The sequence below is a fragment of the Physeter macrocephalus genome, chromosome 18, assembly GCF_002837175.3.
Source record: "Physeter macrocephalus isolate SW-GA chromosome 18, ASM283717v5, whole genome shotgun sequence".
Taxonomy (NCBI): domain Eukaryota; kingdom Metazoa; phylum Chordata; class Mammalia; order Artiodactyla; family Physeteridae; genus Physeter; species Physeter macrocephalus.
In genome coordinates this window covers 48,588,031-48,610,891 of record NC_041231.1, presented here as the reverse complement: position 1 = coordinate 48,610,891, position 22,861 = coordinate 48,588,031, and the positions used below count along the sequence as shown (strand labels likewise).

The 22,861-nt window shown below is 40.9% G+C and overlaps 1 protein-coding gene across 1 annotated transcript in view; it reads left to right on the top strand.

The window, feature by feature from the left end:
• ULK4 (unc-51 like kinase 4) overlaps window positions 1-22,861 on the top strand; it is a 591,889-nt gene that overhangs the window by 207,275 nt on the left and 361,753 nt on the right. The window contains exons 28-29 of the mRNA XM_024117044.3: window positions 19,132-19,183; window positions 19,283-19,424. Coding sequence (XP_023972812.1) covers window positions 19,132-19,183; window positions 19,283-19,424 — 194 coding nt within the window. The remainder of the gene's footprint in view (window positions 1-19,131; window positions 19,184-19,282; window positions 19,425-22,861) is intronic.

The window sequence follows — 22,861 nt, the reverse complement described above, 5'->3', positions numbered from 1 at the left end:
GACTTTTTTTGGGGGGGAGGGGGGAGGGCCTTTGGTTTCTGTAGACTCACTGTGTCGTAACTAAATATGAACTTCTTTTTGTTTATTCTGCTGAGGATTCTGTGTACTTTTTGAATCTGTGGATTGTCCCTTTTTCTTCAACTTTGCAAAATTCTCAACCCTCATCTCTGCTTATCTTCTGTCTCCCCCGCTCTGTCTCCTTCTAGCAGCTCAGATCCCATGTATATTAAACTTTCTCAGTGTATTTTCTATACTTCTTACTGTCTTTCTGTATATTTCACCTTTTTCTCTCTCAGTGTTATATTCTGGTTAATTTTGCTCTGTTTCTGTCTTCTGTGTTCAATCTGGTGCCAAATACATCCACAATGTTTTAAATTTTGGTTGTTTTTCATGTGTAGAAGTTGTTTTGCCACTAGAAATTCTGCTTGTCTGTTTTATTCAATCTACTGTATTGCTTTTTATAATTTCCTGTTCCTTATAGTTATTTCCCAGTTTGTGCTTTGTTTATTCACATTTGTTAGATGTAGTTATTTTACACTGTCTCATAATTTCAGTGTCAGAAGACTGTGATGTGGTGTCTGTTATATCTTGCTCATACGCACTTCGTCTTGTTTTCTAGCACACCTTGTTAACGTTTACTGCGTGTTGGTCATGGGACTTGAAATCTGTTTGTGGGCATTCCCTCAAGCCTAGTGTGGATGTTCCCTCCTCCAAGAGGCTTCATATTTGTTGGGGCCCTGCCAGTCAGGGCTACTTCAGACCACCGTCATTTGTACCCAGTGTGAAAATTCCTGAGACTGTAGGTCTGAGAGCATAACTTCTCAGGGCAGCCTTCTCAGCAGTTCCCAGGAGTGTGAATTTACATGGAGGGGTTGGTGACTAGATCTAGTTTTCCTAACTCTGAGGGTATCATCCCCACACCCGCCCCAAAGTGCCCAGCTCCGTGTAGAAGACTCCCAAAACTCCACACGCTGGCCAGACGTGAACTCAGACCTCTGTCTCTCTGGTCCCACAGGCGTCCATTGGAGCCTTGTGTTTGTGGTATTGGTAAATGCCTGCAGAGCACTATCAGTTCCATGCTCATATGTTCTACTCAACTCTGTAGTTAAGGCTTTCATTCAGAAATTGGTAGGAAAGCTCCCCCACTGCCTTTTCAGGTCTTAAATATTTTAAGGTTTTGTTTGTTTATATTTTATCTGGCAATTTTTCATTGTGAATTTTCAGTGAGAGAATTAATCCAAATAACCATACCCACTATTGCCAGAAAGCCTGTTTGTTACGGTCACTTTCTTAGCAATGATTTCTCAGTCTTCCATTGAGATACTACTTGCTTGAGTGTTGCTTATTGATTCTTTTCCTTAATGAGCAGTAACCCCATGGATAATTTGTTAAGATCCAGTATTTACAAATGTCTATACTTATATTTAATTAGACATTTAATTAGTTTACTTTCTAATCATGAAGTGCTACCATAATAATCATTGAAAGGACAGCCTGTGTTACTATAGGAGAGCTATCATTGTAACTCATGGACTTCCTAAAAAATATTTTTTTAATGCTGTAACTCATGGGAAATCCTCTAATTACCTCTTCTTGAGCATGACTGGAATATATGAAATTAAAGATCCAGCACCGCAAAGGGTATCACATTGTTGGAAATGTTAGCACAAACGATATTCAAGGGTACTGGTCAGTACTTTGTTATATGGAAGTGGTTACGTGCATTTAATTCTTGCTGAGCACAAATACTTAACTCACATTTTTTTCCCATAGTTTGGATCATTTAGTGCCTCAGAGTTGGAAATTATCAGTGTGGCTTGCAGAGCAGTTAGAAATACCATAATGATTTGGTTTGTACAGAGAATTTGTTCCCATTCATGGTGGTTTCAAAAAAAATGTTATTAATAGCAAAGGGAAAAATAAAGATGATTCTTTATTAGAAATTTCTAACAGTATTATACATAAGTTGCCTAAAATATAATCTGTTTAAACTTAAAAAGAAGCCGTAAAAGCTTAAGCCATGGCTTTAAGCTAAGCCATAATACCTTTTTTAATGAGAAGCCTGTCCTTTTGTAAGTTTTTAAACTGAAGGCTGGAGGCTAGTAAACAATGAGTAGTTTAACTTGAATGAAACTAAATTTTTGAGTTAGTACCAAGAGTTGGTGAGGATGTAGAGCAAATGGAACTCTCAGAAACTTCTAGTGGGAATGTAAGTTGGTACAATTCCTTTGGAAACCTGTTTGGTAGTAGCTACTTAAAGTAAACATAAATATATTATGACTCAGCAATTTCACCTATAAATATACATTCAGTAGAAATGCAAGCATATGTTCACCCATATACATATAGAGGATGCTCATAGCCCCAAATGGGAAACTTTCCAAATGCCAATCAACAATCTAATGGATAAATAAACTATGGTTTGGTCATACAATAGAATACTATGCAGCAAGGAAAATGAATGATCTGTAGTTACACTTAAGAACATGGATAAATCTTACGAAGTTAATCTGTGACAAAGATAACAAGTATGAAATAACATGATCTATTTGCATTAAGTTTAAAAACAGAGAAAATTAATCAGTTACAAGTCAGGTTAGTGGATACCCTAAGGGCAGTTAAGTGTTTACAAGGGGGCTTTGTCCAAAATGTCCTGGAAGTGCCTTTTTGTTGTTTTTTTTTTTTCCCCCGGTACGCGGGCCTTTCACTGCTGTGGCCTCTCCCGTTGCGGAGCACAGGCTCCGGACGCGCAGGCCCAGCGGCCATGGCTCACGGGCCCAGCCGCTCCGCGGCATGTGGGATCTTCCTGGACCGGGGCACGAACCCGTGTCCCCTGCGTCGGCAGGCGGACTCTCAACCACCGCGCCACCAGGGAAGCCCTGGAAGTGCCTTTTTAAAAAAATTTTTATCTGGGTGCTAGTAATATGAGTGTGTTTATATTGTGAAAGTTAACCAAGTTATACACTTAGGATTAGTAAATCTTTGTGTTACATTAAAAAGTTTACATAGATATGAAAATTTTTTTTCTAATAAAAAAGTGTTTAGAGCTTAATGTAAGCCTTTTTTTAAGCCTATTTTTTTAGAGGCTTTTTAAAAAACAATTTATTCGTTTTATTTTTGGCTGCATTGAGTCTTCATTGCTGTGTGCAGGCTTTCTCTAGTTGCAGTGAGTGGGGTCTACTCTTGGTTGCAGTGCACGGGCTTCTCATTGTAGTGGCTTCTCTTGTTGAGGAGCACGGGCTCTAGGGGCGCGAGCTTCAGTAGTTGTGGCACACAGGCTCAGTAGTGTGGCTCCAGGTTCTAGAGTGCAGGCTCAGTAGTTGTGGTGCACGGGCTTAGCTGCTCCGTGGCATGTGGGATCTTCCCGGACCAGGGCTCAAACCCATGTCCCCTGCATTAGCAGGCGGATTCTTAACCACGGTGCCACCAGGGAAGCCCAAGCCTATTTTGTAAATGAAGTTAACTGATATGAATTAGCATATCTATGTATGTATCTATCTATCATTGACATGGACTTGTATTCTGTGTTAGTTTCCTGTAGCTGCTATAAGAAATTACCACAAATTTAGTGGCTTAAAAAAACACAGATTTATTATTTTAGAATTCTGTAGGCCAGAAGTACAGAATGGGTCTTCGGGGCTACAAGCAACATGTCAGCCTACCTGTATTCCTTTTAGAGGATCTAAGGAGAAAATCTGTTTGTTTGTTTGTTTGTTTTTGGCTTTTCCAGCTTCTAAGAGCTGCCTGCATTCCTTGGCTTGTGACCCCTTCCTCCATCTTTGAAGCTGGCAGTGTTGTAGTACCTTCAAATCTCTCTCTCCCCTCTCTCTCTCTCACCTCTGCTTTTGTTGTCACATCTTCTTCTCTGACTCTGGCCCTCTTGTCAAGGACCTTTGATTTTACATTGGGCCCACCTGTATAATCCAGGATAAACACCTCAAGTTCCTTAACTTAATCACATCTACAAAATCCCTTTTGCTGTGTAAGGTAACAAATGAACAGGTTCCAGGGATAAGGGTGTGGACATCTTTCTCTCTACCATCATTATGTCTACCACAAATTCCTATTTTTTATCGATGGCTTCATTACTATAATTATTTTGGTGCTCTAATTATATCAGATTTGGCCTTTCAAGTTGGCTCCTCTGTCCTTGTGACATACCCTCTCATTTTTTGAGTGAGTTTTTACATTGTGTCACAGCAAGATATTCTTGCCTCAGTTTGTAACTAACCTGACCTGGCTCTGGAATCAGTCATTTCTTTGAGGAACCCTGGTTCCCTTTCGTGGGAAATGGCTTTAGAGACCACGATCAGGGTGCTAAGTGTCTCCTCTCTCCTGGGATGTCTTAGCTTCTAGACCCTTCCAAGAAACAGAGCTAGGAAATATATACATGTAAGTACACGTATGAACACACACAGGACACACTTGTATGCATACTTACATATACATGTACACACACACAAACATATTTTGAAATCATGAGTTCACACCAGTGTCTTCAAATCCAGTTCATCCTCACATGGTTCTTTCTTGCCTTGCCCCATTCCATATTTTTGTGTCCTTTCTTCCTTTGTAAAAATTCTGGCTTCCAGCAACATCAGCACATTTCCTCATTTGCTTCATGTTATAATATGTCTGAAATTGTTGCAGAATTGCTTTACCCAAACCAGTACGAAAACAAACCTCATGAAATCAGGATTTGTTTGCAGAATTCCCGCCCCCCGCCCCGCACCTCCCAGATGTCACCCAAGCAAGGCCAGAGTGTACAGTCAATACTTGGATTAGTACCCTGTCTTCCCTTTTAGTGTGGTCATATTGAATAATATTCATTTGAAATATAGTTGATTTATTTTCAGTTTGTGTTCAATTTTAGGTTTTCTTTTCTTCCCTTATGCTTTTTTTTTTTTTTTTTTTTTTTTAATGTGGTACGTGGGCCTCTCACTGTTGTGGCCTCTCCCGTTGCAGGGCCCTCTCCCGTTGCGGAGCACAGGCTCCGGACGCACAGGCTCACCGGCCATGGCTCACGCGCCCAGCCGCTCCGCAGCATGTGGGATCTTCCCGGACTGGGGCACGAACCCGTGTCCCCTGCGTCAGCAGGTGGACTCTCAACCACTGCGCCACCAGGGAAGCCCCCTTCTTATGCTTTTTGATTTTATTTTTTGAATATGTAGAAGGTTAGCATGCTTCCAAAAGTAAAAACTGTAAAAACAGACATATTCAGAGCAGCATCACTCCCTTCCCCTCTCCCCCCGGGTATATATCCCGTCCACTTCGTCACCATTCCGTCATACCCTCCCTACTCTTATAGGTAACCAGTCTCGTTTTCTGGCTTGTCCTTTCAGTGTTTCTTTTTGTAGAGATAATGTTTTCTTATTTCCCCTTTCTTTCTTATACAAGAAGTAACATACTATATTTTCTCTTTTGCACTTTGCTTTTTCATTTAGTATGAATACTGGAAATTATTCCATCTCTTTCTTCATAAGAGCAGTGTAGCACTCCGTCATGTGTGTGTATATCATAGGTTGTTCAACCCATCTCTGATGTGTGGACAGTTGGGTAGTTTCTAATCTTTTCAGTCACAGACAAATAACCTTGTGCATGTGCAATTTCCTTCTGTTGGAGGTGTCTCTTCAGTGCAAATTCCTGGACTGTGGGATCAAAGGGTAAATGCATATGTAGTTTTGCTAGATCCTGCCAGAGTCCCTTCCACATGGGTTTACTGTTTTGCTTTCCTACCAGCACTGATCAGAGTGCCTGTTTCTCCACAGTCTTGCCAATACTGTATTGTCAAATTTTTGAAATTTTGCCAACCTGATGTGGCCTCGGGAATTCCTTAACATCTTTTTAGGCAGTTAATATTGTAAAGAAGATTTAAGCAGTGTTGTGTCTAGTTTTTATAGTTAGTTGTTCTCCTCAAAAGGGGCATTCTGAATCATCTGCTCTGCCATTGGCAGTGGTAGAGGTCATGTCCTAGGCACGTTTTTCCTGTACACCTGACAGTACCTTGTGTGGGGTAAGGAGCCTGGCAGTTGGTGTGAACATGTTAATTGTTGTGCTGTCAGATGTACCAGATTTTTTTAAGGTCTACTGAAATGAAGGAACTGATGATTAATTTTCAAAGGTAGAATAAGAATTTTAGTTGAGTGCTTAGAATAGTAAACTTCCATTTTCAAATTATTTACTTCCAGCAGTAAAATTTTTTTTTAATTAAGAAGAAAACACCCTCTACAAAAATAAGAGTATAAAGCATACTTTCATTATAAATGATTAAGGTTTAGAAATACACTTTCCATAGGTTATAAGATTGTTGCTTTATTCTTTGTGAAATAAGAAAATTTGAATGTGGGTACGTGGTTACTTTCAGTTTAAAGCTGCTGAACTTCAGTATCTCATGTTCAACACTTCTTAAAATGGAAAATAAGTTTTTGAAATTATAAACAAATCATCATCTTGGGCATCAATGGCTTTGCTTAAGAACAAATGAAATACGGTTTAGCGTGAGTGTAATTTACATGTTTCAGTGCATTTGTGATTGTTTAGCTTGAATGTCTTAGAGCTGTCTTTAGCATCCCTAACTCACGGACATTCTTCTGGGCCATGTTGTTGAGGACCATTAGTAATAATTAATGTGCATATGCAGACACATGTTTTTTGAATGAGGGACCCAGTTTTTGAGCACAGAAATAAAAAAGTCCCTAGACCTGGGAATCTGCATTTTCAAAAAGAGTTCAAAACGACTCTTTTTATGACATGTCCTGAAATGACCTTTAGCACATATGAATATCTTTGTTTAAGAAAGCAATACCACTAGCATTAAATATTAAAATTCCTTGGATTGCTCCATATAGGTGTATTGTCTCTGCAACTAAAAAAAGTAATGAATGGTGGAATTTTATGATAGAGAAAAGTCATTAATGCAGGGACATTGCATAGAGTTGCAGTGGTATTTATTTAAATGGTGTACATGTTGTTTATAAGTTCTGTGGAAGCTTCTAGAAGGGGAAGGCACTGATGAACAAATCATCTAACTCCACAGCAGCAAAAGGGCTCTCAGTCTATTGTCTCAGATGTTCCAGTCTCTTTTTTTTAACAAGGAGACCTAGTACCAAGGAGCAAACCGTGCCAATTTGAAGGGTTAGAAGAGTTTCTCGGTCATAAGCTGTATCAGTTTTTTTTTTTCTTTTTTCCAAAGCCTTTTCTGGCACCTGGGTCCTAAGCCTAGGTCTCGCCCCTGCCTAAGCCCCACCCCCACCGAAGCCCCGCCCCCCAAAGCCAAGGCCGCTGTGACTTGGAAGTGATTTGGTAAAGAGAGTTTTTAGGTTTTTGTCCTTTTTTCTTCTTCATTGTTATCTATTTTATTGCCGTTTGGCATTGGGTTATCATTAAAGCATACCATTTTCCTTGAGGACACAGTGGGGGTGGTGGTGAAGGGTAAGCTGGGACGAAGTGAGAGTGGCATGGACATATATACACTACCAAATGTAAAATAGCACAGGGAGATCAGCTCGGTGCTTTGTGACCACCTAGAGGGGTGGGATAGGGAAGGTGGGAGGGAGATGCAAGAGGGAGGGGAAATGGCGATCTATGTATACATATAGCTGATACACTTTGTTATACAGCAGAAACTAACACAACATTGTAAAGCAATTATACTCCAATAAAGATGTAAACAACAAAAAAAAGATACACACACAAAAAAATACCATTTTCATGTGACTTCTCAAAATGCAGATTGAGGTTCATCATGGGTCAGACCACACTCCCCAGGTGATATTTTTGAATCACACATTCCGCAACATGATTAATCGATAATCATTCTTTGTATTGGTATTGAAACTGCACGACATCAGGTGAGATTCAAACACAGCCAAAACTCAGACTGGAACTAGGACCCACTGTCTTAATTGAAGTCACACACCTGAAGCTCAGGTTCTTTATGTCTCAGTGCAGAAGGAATTCAGTGAGGGCGAAATGATATGTAAGAAGTAGATTTATTGAGAGAGATACACACTCCACAGACAGAAAGCAGTCCGTCTCAAAAGGCGAGAGCAGCCCCAAAATACAGGGTGGTTAGTTTTTATGGGCACAGTAATTTCATAGGCTAATAAGTAGGAGGATTATTCCAGCTCTTTGGGGGAAGGGGCAGGGATTTCCAGGAATTGGGCCACGGACCACTTTTGGGCTTTCTATGGGTGGCCTCGGAACTGTCATGGCACCTGTGGGCGTGTCATTTAATATATGCTAATGTATTACAATGAGTGCATAACGAAGCTCAAGGTCTACCGGAAGTCGAATCTTCCACCATCTTGGACCTAGTTGGTTCTAACCAGTTTTTGTATCCTCAGTGGCTCTGTCATTCTTTTAAATTTGTGCCCTGCCCCCTTCCTCCTGTTTCTGTATGATATAGGATGCAAAATTTCTTAGGTCCTAAGGGAATTTATCAATAGCTACAATTTTAGATAAAGATCAGTGGGTGTTAAAGGAAGAGAATAAAAATGAATACATTTAAAAAGTGTGTTTGGAAGAGAGAATGCTCCATCTCTGCACGGATGCATGGGTCTCATTATGTGGAGGGAAACCTCCTCCTTTGTAGGTAGGCGCTCCTCTCCAGGAAATAGGGTCCGGTGGAAGACAGAGAAAAGTTGTCGCCATGAAACATCTTCCTGGCCTTTTTATAACCATCAGTATCTGTGTGGGATGGTGTTTTTGTAGGTAGGGATCTAGGAGTGGCCTAGAAGCCTGGACGAACAAAGGGGCTGGGGGTAGCAGGGTAAATAAAATTTGCATGAATAATGAACAGGCAGTGGGTGGTGGGTGAGATAAGAGGGAAGGAGGGAGGAGCCAAGAGGGGGCCTGGAAGAGGCTGGTGACAGGGCAGGAGCCCAGAGCTTGTGGAGGGAGAAGGTTAGGGAAAAAGTCAAAGTTGCAGGTGATAAAAGATGACTAAAAGGGTGTTTCGTATTCAATTTTAAATTGTTGGTGTTGCTGCCATAAAATCTGCTTCACTTCGCACCCTCAGTAAAGCCTGCTACGTACTGAGAACTTATGAGACTTTTAATCCTTAAGAGGGGACTGTGTGTTCCGTCTCCATGTCAGCATGGCACAGTGAGAAAGGTGGACATTGATGAAGGCCACGCCAGTGTGAACCAGCAGAGGCTGTTACTCAGAGCTGCTGTAGCACGGGAGTCGGCACCATCACTTGCCTTTGGCAGAGACTCCAAGGCTGGCAGGGGGTGTAAAAACTTTAGGGTGAAAAAGAGGGAGGGCTTAAGGTGTGCCCTGATTGCCATGGGGGGACTGGAGTCAAGCTAATGAGAAACAGAGCATCCTATGTGGTTTGGATAGGAGAGCATATTTAGGTTTCTCTGGTTGGTCTTGAGTCAAAGGGGACACAGTACAAAAAAGAGTGAGGCTGGCAGTTATCGACCAAGTCCTAACCATTCTGAGCTTATGGCTGCAGCTGTTACAATGTGGCTTCCATGCTGTTTCCTGCAAAGGTTGTGGCTGGAGTCCTTTTGTCATAAATAGTCTGACCAGTGTTCATTTGTATATTCAGACTCTTGGAAGCAAACATTAGGAGAAGGTGAAAAGCAGATAAAATACTAGAGTCAGTGAGGTAAAAACTCAAGCATTGGCAATGAACCATGGAAAGTAAATAAGCCCTTGCACATTCCTATAAATCTTGGAGAGAACACTAGATTTCTTATAGCGAGCAGGACTAAGGGTTTTCCTTTTAAAGCTCAAAGTTTGGGGTGATGGCAGCTGACAACTAGGATACAAAATCAAATGAGTTTGGTTTTTTTTTTTTTTTGAGAAATTAGCATTCTATAGGACAAGTACCTTTTACGTTTCAAAGTTTTTTTTTTTTACATCCTATTCATATTAATGGGATAAATTAGTATGAATAGAGGAATAGCAGTGATATAAAAATGGACACAGAAAACACTTTAGTATTTTGTTTACTCATATATTCATAATAAGTGCCTTTTGCAAACCACCTGTTTAAATGGAGCACTGAGGATACACTAGGGTGCTAGAGTCAGACCCTGCTCTGAATCGGTTCAGTGTTGGTTGAGAGGAAGGGACCCATATGGAAAGCAAAGATTGGACCGCCGTAGTTGATTGGACTGTGTTGGTGGTACGCATGGGGCATGCCGAGAGCACTACTCAGTCTGACAGGGTCTGGAGATGATTTTTTAGAGGAGGCGATTCTTGAGCTAAATGTTGAAGGCACGTAGGAATCAACTCCTGATGGGCTCCTGTGGGAGGAGTGGTGTTATAGGCAGAAAAAGATCACGTATACAGGGCTTCCCTGGTGGCGCAGTGGTTGAGAGCCCGCCTGCCGATGCAGAGGGACATGGGTTCGTGCCCCGGTCCGGGAAGATCCCACGTGCCGTGGAGCGGCTGGGCCCGTGAGCCATGGCCGCTGAGCCTGCGCGTCCGGAGCCTGTGCCCCGCAGCGGGAGAGGCCACAACAGTGAGAGGCCCGCGTACCGCAAAAACAACAACAACAAACAAACAAACAAAATCACGTATACAAAGGGAGAGGAGTGTGAAATGATTTCATAAGTCATTTTATGGTTTCTCCCAGTATTATTTTGAGAAACCTAGCGCAATTTACTTGAAAGTACTTAACCTTTCACAAGAGGTGTGAAATTATATGCACGAGTTAGTTTTTTTTTTTTTTAACTGAAGTATAGTTGATTTACAATTTTGTGTTAGCTTCTAGTGTACGGCAAAGTGATTCAGCTATATATATATATATATATATATATATATATATATATATATATATATACATACACATATATACTTTCTCAGATCCTTTTATAGTTTATTACAAGATATTGAATATATCAGTGAGGTAAAAACTCAAGCATTGGCAATGAACCATGGAAAGTAAATAAGCCCTTGCACATTCCTATAAATCTTGGAGAGAACACTAGATTTCTTATAGCGAGCAGGGCTAAGGGTTTTCCTTTTAAAGCTCAAAGTTTGGGGTGATGGCAGCTGACAACTAGGATACAAAATCAAATGAGTTTGGTTTTTTTTTTTTTTTGAGAAATTAGCATTCTATAGGACAAGTACCTTTTACGTTTCAAAGTTTTTTTTTTTTACATCCTATTCATATTAATGGGATAAATTAGTATGAATAGAGGAATAGCAGTGATATAAAAATGGACACAGAAAACACTTTAGTATTTTGTTTACTCATATATTCATAATAAGTGCCTTTTGCAAACCACCTGTTTAAATGGAGCACTGAGGATACACTAGGGTGCTAGAGTCAGACCCTGCTCTGAATCGGTTCAGTGTTGGTTGAGAGGAAGGGACCCATATGGAAAGCAAAGATTGGACCGCCGTAGTTGATTGGACTGTGTTGGTGGTACGCATGGGGCATGCCGAGAGCACTACTCAGTCTGACAGGGTCTGGAGATGATTTTTTAGAGGAGGCGATTCTTGAGCTAAATGTTGAAGGCACGTAGGAATCAACTCCTGATGGGCTCCTGTGGGAGGAGTGGTGTTATAGGCAGAAAAAGATCACGTATACAGGGCTTCCCTGGTGGCGCAGTGGTTGAGAGCCCGCCTGCCGATGCAGAGGGACATGGGTTCGTGCCCCGGTCCGGGAAGATCCCACGTGCCGTGGAGCGGCTGGGCCCGTGAGCCATGGCCGCTGAGCCTGCGCGTCCGGAGCCTGTGCCCCGCAGCGGGAGAGGCCACAACAGTGAGAGGCCCGCGTACCGCAAAAACAACAACAACAAACAAACAAACAAAATCACGTATACAAAGGGAGAGGAGTGTGAAATGATTTCATAAGTCATTTTATGGTTTCTCCCAGTATTATTTTGAGAAACCTAGCGCAATTTACTTGAAAGTACTTAACCTTTCACAAGAGGTGTGAAATTATATGCACGAGTTAGTTTTTTTTTTTTTTAACTGAAGTATAGTTGATTTACAATTTTGTGTTAGCTTCTAGTGTACGGCAAAGTGATTCAGATATATATATATATATATATATATATATATATATACATACACATATATACTTTCTCAGATCCTTTTATAGTTTATTACAAGATATTGAATATAGTTCCCTGTGCTATATAGTAGGTCCTTGTTGTTTATCTGTTTTATATATAGGAGTTTGTATCTGCTAATCTCAAACTCCTAATTTATCCCTCCCCACCCTTTCCCCTTTGGTAACCTTACGTTTGTTTTCTGTGTCTGTGAGTCTGTTTGCATGAGTTAGTTTTAATCTCTGTCCTAGGAGAGGTCAGTTTATATGTGAAGTACACTTTCAGGAATACATCCTCCCGGGGTGATTATTTAGCATTTGAAAGACTGATCAGAAGTTCACACTTGTGAGGTGTCTTTATCTTGATGATGCTTTTGTTAGAAAGATTTTTTTCCTTTGGTGAAATTAGTCCTTTTTGCAAGAGATGTGGATTAGCTAGAAATATTGTACAGGTGGCCCACCCTTGGAAGGGTTCAAGAATCCACTGAGCCCAGCTGAGTGGTGTTCTTGGCATTGGACTCATTTGTTCCTGTGTTTTGTATGCTGGAAGCCTTGGGCAGTCTGCCGAGGTTTGCGGACTCCTAAGAATGGTGTTTTTAAATGCGTAAAGCAAATTAAATAAAATGCGCAGGGTTATATAGGAAACCATTTGTAGTGAAATATAGTTGTCAGAATATTTTTTTAAAAAAATTTGCCCTGCTCCTGAGCCCAAGTAACCATTGTTACTGTGGTTCCAAGAGCCTTTTCCTGTGTTTGTTCTCCCCTGTGCCCCCAGATCACTTCGAGCACCCTTGGAGCTGCTCTTTTATTTTGCAGCAGTCCCCTTCTGTGAGCGAGTACGTGTGACCTCCAGAGATTTGGGGCCGGAGGCTGAGGCTAGAACTTTGCTTCATTTGTCATCTTGAGACAGTCTCAATTTAGAGTTCCTTTCTCATCCTTGACTGGAATCTTGCAAATTGTATGTCTAGATGATTGTTTTAATTCTCATGTGAATGTTTTCAAATTAAATTCAGAGTAAGTTACTCTAAATATCGCAAAAAAAAAAAAAAAGAAAGCCTAAGTTATCGCATGGATCTCTAGGCCTTTAAATCTAACTTCTGGCAGCTATTTAGTTTAAAGGTAATGGCAGCAACAACAATAAAATACACCCCAACCTCTTCCATGAAACGCTGTCTTGTCTCCACATCCCAATTTATATAATGTTAGTTACTTCATACATATGTGTATACATATTTGTAAATGGGCTCATTTCCCTTCTGGCCCTTAGTAGCTGTTAAGTTCTGAGAGTGGTGGTGATAAAAGCCCCTTACCTACATATTGTGAGCTCATCTAAATCATTTATTGTATGTTTGTGTGTGTATATATATGTATTATATACACACACAATTAATGTTTGTAAATGTTGGGATGTGTCAGTTATACAGACTTTTTTCCCCCGCATTTTGTTGAGAGTAGATACCCTTCTGATTTGTATGGGAATTTACTGAAATGGTTTATTTTCTTTAACTTCCTTTGTTACATTTTCTTTACATTATTCTGCCTTAAACGCTACTCCAGGAACTAAAGATGTTTCTTTGCTCTCATCTCCGAAGTAACTAACATTTTAAATGTTTTATTTTCATGTTGTCTTTTCTGCTGGAATCATTGTATATTTAACTTTACGTGAACATTTTGCCAAAAGATATGTGGTCTCCTTTTTCTTGTTAGGATTTTAAAAACAACAGTCTTTTCCTGAACACCATTTATTATTTCAGTCGATGTAGTTATTGAATAGAGTATAAATAAAACTAATGAAATTGTTCTTCAGTTTTTATATCCTTTGCCTGGTTTGACTTGCTAAGCATGCAGATAATTTCAGTGTAATTTCATTTTTCAGTTCCTGTCTTAATGGGTAGCTTTCGTTTGATAAAGTAGTCAACTGTCATTGCTCACAAAAATATGAATTAAAGGTGAAGAGTCAAATAATGTTCTAAACTTTCTTGTAGTCTTCATTTACGTATTATAAAAAGCATTTTATTTTTCCATTACCACCCTCATGTTACTTCTTCTCAAGGATCGTTCTCAGTTGGAAGGATTAAATTTGTATCATCTTGGGATACTATTATTATTGCCTTGAGTTATTCAGAGGAAAACTATGTTAATTAAAAAATTAAATAGTATTATAATTAAATAGATTTCTTCTTTTAAGACTTACGAAATACATTTTTAATACAGAAATTTACATTTAGTATGTATTTTAAGATTATAGGTATTGTTTCAGGATACATAGTGTCATGCTGCCTGTATCACTTTGCAAGTTGATGTTTTCATTAAATAATGAAATATAAATGTAATGATTTATTCACTCTCTTTTCACTCCTGCAATCAGATCTGCAATGAGTGTTTTTAAATATGTTACGTGGAAGCTGAATTGCCGAGTTGTATGCTGTGTTCATCTTCAGCTTTGGTTGGTATTGTGAAATTGTTCTTCCAAGTTAAATACTGATTTACTGATTTTTTTTGTGGTATGTGAGTACCCATTTCCCCCAGTCTTGGTATTATGTGATTTTCTAACTGGATTTGTGTAAATTGGTGTCTGTTTTGTTCTACCTTTCATTTCTGTGATTATTAGTGGAGTTGAGTAGCTTTGATATGGTTACTGGCTATTTAGGTGTTCTCCTTCCGGGGGGGCCCCGTGTTCATGTGTTCTGCATATTCATCCATTGTCAGGTATAGGGATTGCAGAACTTTCTCCTAGCCAATGGCTTTTCTTCTAATTTTGTTTATGAGGACTCATCTTCTACGAGTATTTTTCATTTTAGTGTCAAATTTATTAGTATTTAAAAAAAATAAATTTATTTATTTTTGGCTGCATTGGGTCTTCGTTACTGTTCGCGGGCTTTCTCTCGTTGTGGTGAGCGGGGGCTACTCTTCACTGCAGTGCGCGGGCTTCTCATTACGGTGGCTTCTCTTTTTGCGGAGCACGGGCTCTAGGTGAGCAGGCTTCAGAAGTTGCGGCTCGCAGGTTCTAAAGCGCAGGCTCAGTAGTTGTGGCACACGGGCTTAGTTGCTCAGCGGCATGTGGGATCTTCTCGGACCAGGGCTCGAACCCGTGTCCCCTGCATTGGCAGGCGGATTCCCAACCACTGCTCCACCAGGGAAGTCCCTGTTAGTATTTTCTTTTAGTTTGTACTTTTCAGGTATCATTTAAAAAGCCTTTTCCTACTCTAGTAACACAAAGGCCATTCTCTCATATTTTCCTTTAAGAGCTTTGTAACTGTTAGATCTTTAAGCCTCCAGTAATTTTTTTTTTTAGCATTATGATATTTTTTTACCAAATAGACAACTAAATTGTACCTATCCCTTCAGTGAATAGTCTATATGTTTTTCCACTGTTGATAGTACTCTATCTGCTACTTACTGCGTTCCCATATGTATCTGTTTCTAGGCTCTCTGTTCTGTTCCATGAATCTCTTTGTCTGCCCCTTTGCTTGTGCCATCATGTTTATTTCCATCACAGTAAACTTGGAAACTTGAGAAGGTGAACCAAATATGCCTCATGCTTTTTGGAAAATTTTCTATTATTCCTGACCCTCTCCTTTCCAAATACATTATAGAATCAGCAGGAGGAGTTCATGCAAACCTCGCTGGAATATTTATTTTTATTGGAATTACAGATTAATTTGCACAGAGTTGACCTCTCTGAGGATTCTCATCAATTACTATATTTTACCTTCGTTTATTTTTTCTCTAACATATAGATCTGAGTGTCTGACCTATGTCATTTTCCTTCTTTCTGAGAAACTTAACATTTCTTGCAAGGCAAGTCTACTGGCAAAACATTTCTTCAGTTATTGTGTGTGCAAGAAAGTCTTTATTTTTCCTTTTACTCTTGAGGGATAATGTCACTCAGAATTCTAGTGTGGTGTTTTTTTCCCTCAGCACTTCAAATATTTCACTCCAGCATGATGTGTCAGGTAAAATGAACTGAGATCAAGGAGCCATGAGTGGAAGTTGTATGTTTATCTGGCTAAGAGCCAGGCTGTGTTTACTGTTTGCTGTAGCTGTAGGTTTCAGAGGCTAAAATTCCCCATAATGTCCTTATTTTGTCTCTCCTGTTGTCTTGGGGTTCCCTAATAACTCCTTCTGAAATAAAGCCTGTGTCTTTATAATCAAGCAGCTCTCTGCTGTAATCCTGTGTTATTACACAGGAGCTCTATTGATGTTGTGGTGAGGTGCGGGGAGGAGGGTTCCATAGCCCCTCTGATTTGTTCTCATTCCTCTTCTGAGCCTGTGCGCCTGGGCTGTGAACTTCACAAGTGCTTCTCACCTCACCCGCTTCCCGGTTGGCAGGTGCAGGTGCACACAGGGCCTGAAGGAGGTTTTCTCTCTTCCACTCAAGACACCAGCAGTTAGTCAGTTACCCTTGATGTTTTTGCTCCAGCTGCTTTGGCTCCATTGGTGGTTTCTGCTCCTGTTAAGCTATGATTCTCTGTCTTTGCCTGTCTCTTCACTTCTGGGGGACAGCTGGTTTGCCCTGTGACTTGAAGTCTCTGGTATGTCTGAGAAGAGTTGCTGATTTTCAGTTTGTCTTTTTTCTTGTTGTGAGCATGGTTGTGACAGCTTTCAAGCTTTTTTTCAGAAGTCCATCGATGGCTGTCATACTTGTACATATTTTATATATATATATATATATTTTTTTTTCTATGAAAGTCATGATGTCGTAGATACCTTAGAACTTTATTACTGTTGTAAATGGTATCTTTTTCTAATTATGTTATTTGATTGGTTGTCGTAGGCATATTGGAAAACTATTGATTTTTGTCTCTTCATCTTCTGACAGCCTTGCTTTTTGGACCATGCCTAATTGTTGGTTTTCAAACTTATTGAGTTGGACGTGTAGATAATTTCAGTCCCACTCCTCTCTTAATGTGCTCTCTTAAACCTTCAAGATAGATGTTGAGCATGTTGATAGGGGTTGATAGTGGGATATATTTCTCTTCTTTGCATAGTTTTTGCTTTTGATGTACCTGGGAGTTTAGAGTTCTAAAAATTCCTTAGTGAAGCTTGATGTCTATGCTTTGAGTGATGTGATGTCACTTAATGGAAGAGGGTAAACAAAACATCCCTAGTTCTTAGGGTTGTGGTACAAATATCTAGATATAATGTTATGTATAAACTTATTTTGTGGAGTGGAGCTAGAACAGGGTAACACTGACGGACCACTACCCATGTGTGGAGATCCTTACCTGTGTAGGGTATCCTTTCATTGCTTTGGACAGCAAGAAGGTGGTGTTGGGCCGTGGACCACTTTTCCTGCCCTTTTGTCAGTGTGGTGAGGAGAGCAAATACACATCTTAGGATCAGGAATCAATTCAGCTATAAACAACAGGAAGTTTGTTGTCACCAAAAGAGTTCACCAAATGAGATGGTAGTTTTCAGAATTACACTGTGGAAATGATTTGTCCTTTCTTCATCATCCATTTTCATTTGGGGGGTAAATTGTTATTTTGGAGTAGGTTGCAAACCATATTTGATTGTGCTCTGTCTCATGTAACTAGAAAATCGTAGAGGTGGTTTGTGTAATGGGTTTAGATCTTTGGAATCTATTTCTAAAAATCACCAAGATTAACTTGTCAGAGCGCTTTGATGTATTTGCAAAAACATGAGGATTATGTATCTCCTTTTCCTCCAACATTTTAATTGTTGCTTAGTTTAAACTTGACTAATTATCACCAGCTTACATATCTTTATTTGACGGTTCAATGTCAACCCATGCCAACCAGAGTTTGTATTATATACCAAAGTTCCTTTCATAAACTCTGAAAGTTTTGATAAACTACTGTCTTGACGACCATAATGTCATTTTGACCTGAGGACTTTTTCAGATTTAAATGAGCTTGGTGGTTTATTAAATGTCATGCAGAGTTTAAATCCTGGGTAAATTTAGCTGTTGCTTTTTTTTTCACTCCTTTGACTAATGATTCTGTCAGTGGAAAAGGCATGGGTAGTGGTTGATATTGTAATGGGGTGGGGCGGGCGTGAGTGACAGTTAGCGTGTGACCCTTAGTGGGGCGGTTAGATGTCCTGCTCCCCCAACAGTCAGCCTCACAGTAGTCTGTGCATAGCAGAGAGTGCGGTGAGAGACAGATCGTGGCTGGCCTTCTTCTTGGGGTCCTCCAGGCCCTCTGGCCTTGGGCCGGCGGGTGAGCTGGGGGCCTTGGGGGCAGTCTGCGGGCTGTGTCCTGCAGGGCTCTAGAGCCCTCACCAGGCCGCCCACAGTCCGGGCCCGGCCTTGAGGCAACTGCGAACCTCTCCCCCATCCCTGCCTCCACGACCTACTGGCGGCGGTGGTGGTCTCCGTGGGTCGCAATGCGTGGGACCCGACCCCTGATTTGGGCAGCCTGAGGGCTGGCTGGGTCCTGGGCACCTGGCTCCCTCACCGATGACGGCTGGGCGGGGTCTGGGGACCTGGCCCTGAGGGCGTCACCAGCTGAGATCTGCCTCCTCAGCCGGGCTGAGCACGGGCGGGAGGACCCAGGCTGGGTGCTGGACCGGCACTCCCGGGCAGGGTGACCGGCCCGCGCAGGGACCCCTCCTCTTAACGAGGCCTGGACCTCGGAGGGCAAAAGTTGAGCCTTGGGACCTTGCGCCTTCTTGTCACGGGGCTGGGTGCTGGACCAGCGCTCGCGGGCAGGGTGACCGGCCTGCGCAGGGACCCCTCCTCTTAACGAGGCCTGGACCTCGGAGGGCAAAAGTTGAGCCTTGGGACCTTGCGCCTTCTTGTCAGAACAGAGACTAACATTTGTTTGGTGGACGTTTACAGGAACATCGTGACCTGACCTCAAGAACAAAGGATCTGACACCAAGAAGCTTCCAACAACTAACCCCGCCCCTCCCTCACCTTTCCTGTAAAAGGGCTTTGCTCAAAACTTTTGGGAAGTTCAGGGTTTTTAAGGCATGAGCCACCCATCTCCTTGCAGGGCCCTGCAATAAACCTTTGTCTGCTCCAAACTCCGACGTTTAAGTATTGTTTGGCCTCACTGTGCGTCAGGCACACGGACTTGAGTTCGGTAACAATATCAGTTTTTTGTTTGTAGGGATTTGAACCAAGTCTTTTACGTCTTTCCTTTTAGGTGGTTGATTATATCCTGCCACCCTTGGTCTCCTTGGTTCAAAGCGGGAATGGTAAGTGTGACCACATCAGTGAGAATTCCATCAGTTACACATTCTGTTTTCATTCTATCTCCATGTGGTCACGTTCTTGGCATTTCTTTTTCTTTCAAGTGGAGTGGAGACTCTTCAGCTTGCGGCTGCTCTCAGAAACCACATCTCTGCTCGTGAACCAGGAGGTTGGTGGTGGCAAGGAGGCGAATGTCGATTCTGACAGCAATCTTCTGGCTCTCATTAGAGATGTCTTACTTCCCCAGTAAGTCCCATGCACTGCGCTCAGGCAGAGAAGTGTAGGGTGCCCAGCATGCTTCTGGCAAACGAGGTCGAGCGATGGGCTCGGGGTCGCAGGGACCTTATATTTTTGTCCGGGGGCTTATGCACTCACTGTAAAAGAGGTCTAGAAAGAGAGGCAGTAACTACTATGCTGCATAGGACTCAGGAGAATCTCAGTCCATCTTCAAAAACATCCATTTAGAACTTTATCTGTTTTCTACAAGGGACATGACTGGAGTTTTGCAGATTTAAAAATGTTTGTGGCCAGAGGGATAAGGTTTCAAGGTTTCAAGGTCAACATGACAAGACTCCTGAACATAAAGTTAGGACTTTTCCTGGACCTACTCAGAAATAATAGAGATGGAAAGAAATCTTCCTTCCCTCCCCTCCAAACTCTTGGAATGGAAATTAAGTTTAGTTAAAAACAGAATATTTTTTGCGGGGGAGGGATGGTGGCAGAACTGTTAATAAGTATTAATTAACGGAAGGGGATTATTTTTTTCCTTTTACTCCATTGCTCACATAGCAATCACACAATAGGATGACTGCTAAGAGCACCCAATGCAAATATGTTAAGCTCTAAAATGGCACCTTATAATTCAGACAATACTGTAAATTTCATCAAAGAAAAAAATTGAAGTTAAAAAAATTGAAGTTTAAAAAAAGTGCATGCCACATATCACTATTAAATAAATTTTTTATAAAATTAAATAAATGTTGGAAAGCGTGTCAGGCATTAAAGCGCATGCCTGATCCTGCTTCCTCAGGGCCTCGCCTGCAGTCTGAGTCATTTCAGCAAGTTTTCAAGAATGGCAGCTTCACCAGATGCTCCCTGATATTTGTTAAACTTCTCAAGATCTGTTCTTAATGAAAAAACCTTTTTTTTTTTCACAATATAGAAACCAGATCTAATTATATTCCGAAGAGCTCAACCACTCCTTGTTGGCTTAGGAAGGTATATTTTACGAAGTGTGTAGCCAGTGTGTGACAACCCTTCTCCCAGCTGAGGGAGCCTGTCTTGACTGACAGGAGCTTGACCTGTGACGGCTTGATTTACACGCTAACCCCTTGGTTCTTTTTGCTTCCCGTGCTTCTGCAGTTGGCTTCAGGGAGACTCCTGGTAATACATACAGTAGGAATACTTTTGATACTCAAAGGAAGAAAATGATTATCTATATGAAAAAAAATTAAACTTTGTCATGTGGAGCTTTCTCAGTGATAAACTATCAATGAATATATTTTTGGTTGCATTTGTTATATACGCATGTGTGCATGTGTGGTTTGTACTTAATGTGGGTAAATATAAGATTCCAGTCTTGTTTCATGGGAGTAATTAATGCTATCAGTGCCATCTTATCTGCTACCCGACGACTTGTACTGAAGCATTTTTCAGGACCTGAGATGTCCCCCAAGAGGGACAGGATTTCCTCCAACAAGACTTCTCAGTTTAACAATAGTTTGTTAACACCGATGCACATTTGAAATAAAATCTCATCGTTTCTAAAGTCTGCCCACTTTTGGAACAGTCTGTAGTATAAAAAGTATTGAATCTATAATTTTAGTGCTCCTATTTTATTCATTTGAGCTATCTATACATAATATGTATTTCCTTTAATGGGCATCTTTACCTTTTCCAGAGATGAGGAATTAAAGAGGAAAACACAAATGTAAACCACATGGTAACTCAAGAACACATGTAATGTAGATGAGCTCAGGTTTTGATTAAGCAATTTGAAATGCACTTTGGATAATGTTATGGGATTTATTGGGATGTGGTGTGGAATGTTTTCAAACCTTGTGTACTGATTCTGATGTGAAGCGCAGGTCTTGGCTCTGCATTTAATTCTTTAAGCCTCAGTTTCCTCATCTATAAAATGAGGATAATATACCTAATTTAGAGGATTCAAAAATGAGGATTAAACGGGAGACTTCTTGTAAAGCACTTAGTACAGTGTGTGGGACATAGTACGTTCTTTTTTTTTTTTTTTTACTGTTTATTTTATTTATTTTTGGCTGCGTTGGGTCTTAGTTGCAGCATGCGAGATCTTCGTTGAGGCGTGCGGGAATCGTCCGTTGTGGTGTGCGGGCTTCTCTATAGTTGTGGCGTGCGGGTTGTTTTTCTCTTCTCTAGTTGTGGCGTGCGGGCTCCAGAGCGCATGGGCTCTCTAGTTGAGGAGCGCAAGCTCAGTAGTTGCGGCACGCGGGCTTAGTTGCTCCGTAGCATGTGGGATCTTAGTTCCCTGACCAGGGATCGAACCCACATGCCCTGCATTGTAAGGCAGATTCTTTACCACTAGACCACCAGGGAAATCCCCCATAGTACGTTCTTGACAATTATGTAGCACCACTACTATTATTATTAGGAATATTGCAGTCCCTCCTATTAAACTTTAAAATGAAGATTGTAATGGTACAATAATAGTAATACTACATACTTCATAGAAGTGGCCACTAAATAGATGCTGATGATTGTGCCAACCTGGCATATATAGAAAGGGCTCAATAAATATTATGTAAAAAATTTAAAAAAATGAAATACAAATGATGAATTCATTTAACTTTGATACTGGAAAACTAGAAACCTTGACAAGGAATTTGGTCTTTGAAGATAGCTCTTGGTAATTATAAGTTTAGAAATGCTCATAATGGAAAATTCATGTTCTTCAATGAGTATGTGCATATAATGGCTTAAGAATAATGAAGTTTCTAGAGTTTATAGGAGCTATGTAAAACCTGCTTCAATGTGCAAATAGACATATTAATGTCGATCCTTTTAATTTTTTTAAAGTTTTAATCCTTCTTTGACCTTAAAAAATACTTTGGGTGAAGCCAAGGTGACAATCTTTTCAGTCTTTTCACCTGAAAGTGCTGTATTAGTTAAGACGATTTCTTTTTTTAAAAATAAATTTATTTATTTTATTTTTTAAATTTTGGCTGAATTGGGTCTTCGTTGCTGCACGCGGCTTTCTCTAGTTGCGGCGAGCGGGGCTTCTCTTTGTTGCGGTGCGCAGGCTTCTCATTGCGGTGGCTTCTCTTCTTGCGGAGCACGGGCTCTAGGTGCGTGGGCTTCAGTAGTTGCAGCACGCAGGCTCAGTAGTTGCGGCTCCTGGGCTGTAGAGTGCAGGCTCAGTAGTTGTGGCACACGGGCTTAGTTGCTCCGTGGCATGTGGGATCTTCCTGGACCAGGGCTCGAATCCGTGTCCCCTGCATTGGCAGGTGGATTCTCGACCACTGCACCACCAGGGAAGCCCCAGTTAAGACGATTTTATTTGCTAACAGTAATACTTAACTCAGACTAACTTGCAAAGTAATTTTTTGCTCACATAACTAAGAAGTCAGAGACTTGTGCTGGTGTCACATATAGCTGGATTCAGGGGTTTGAATTATGTCTACAGTACTGTGTGTATGTCTCTTTCTTAC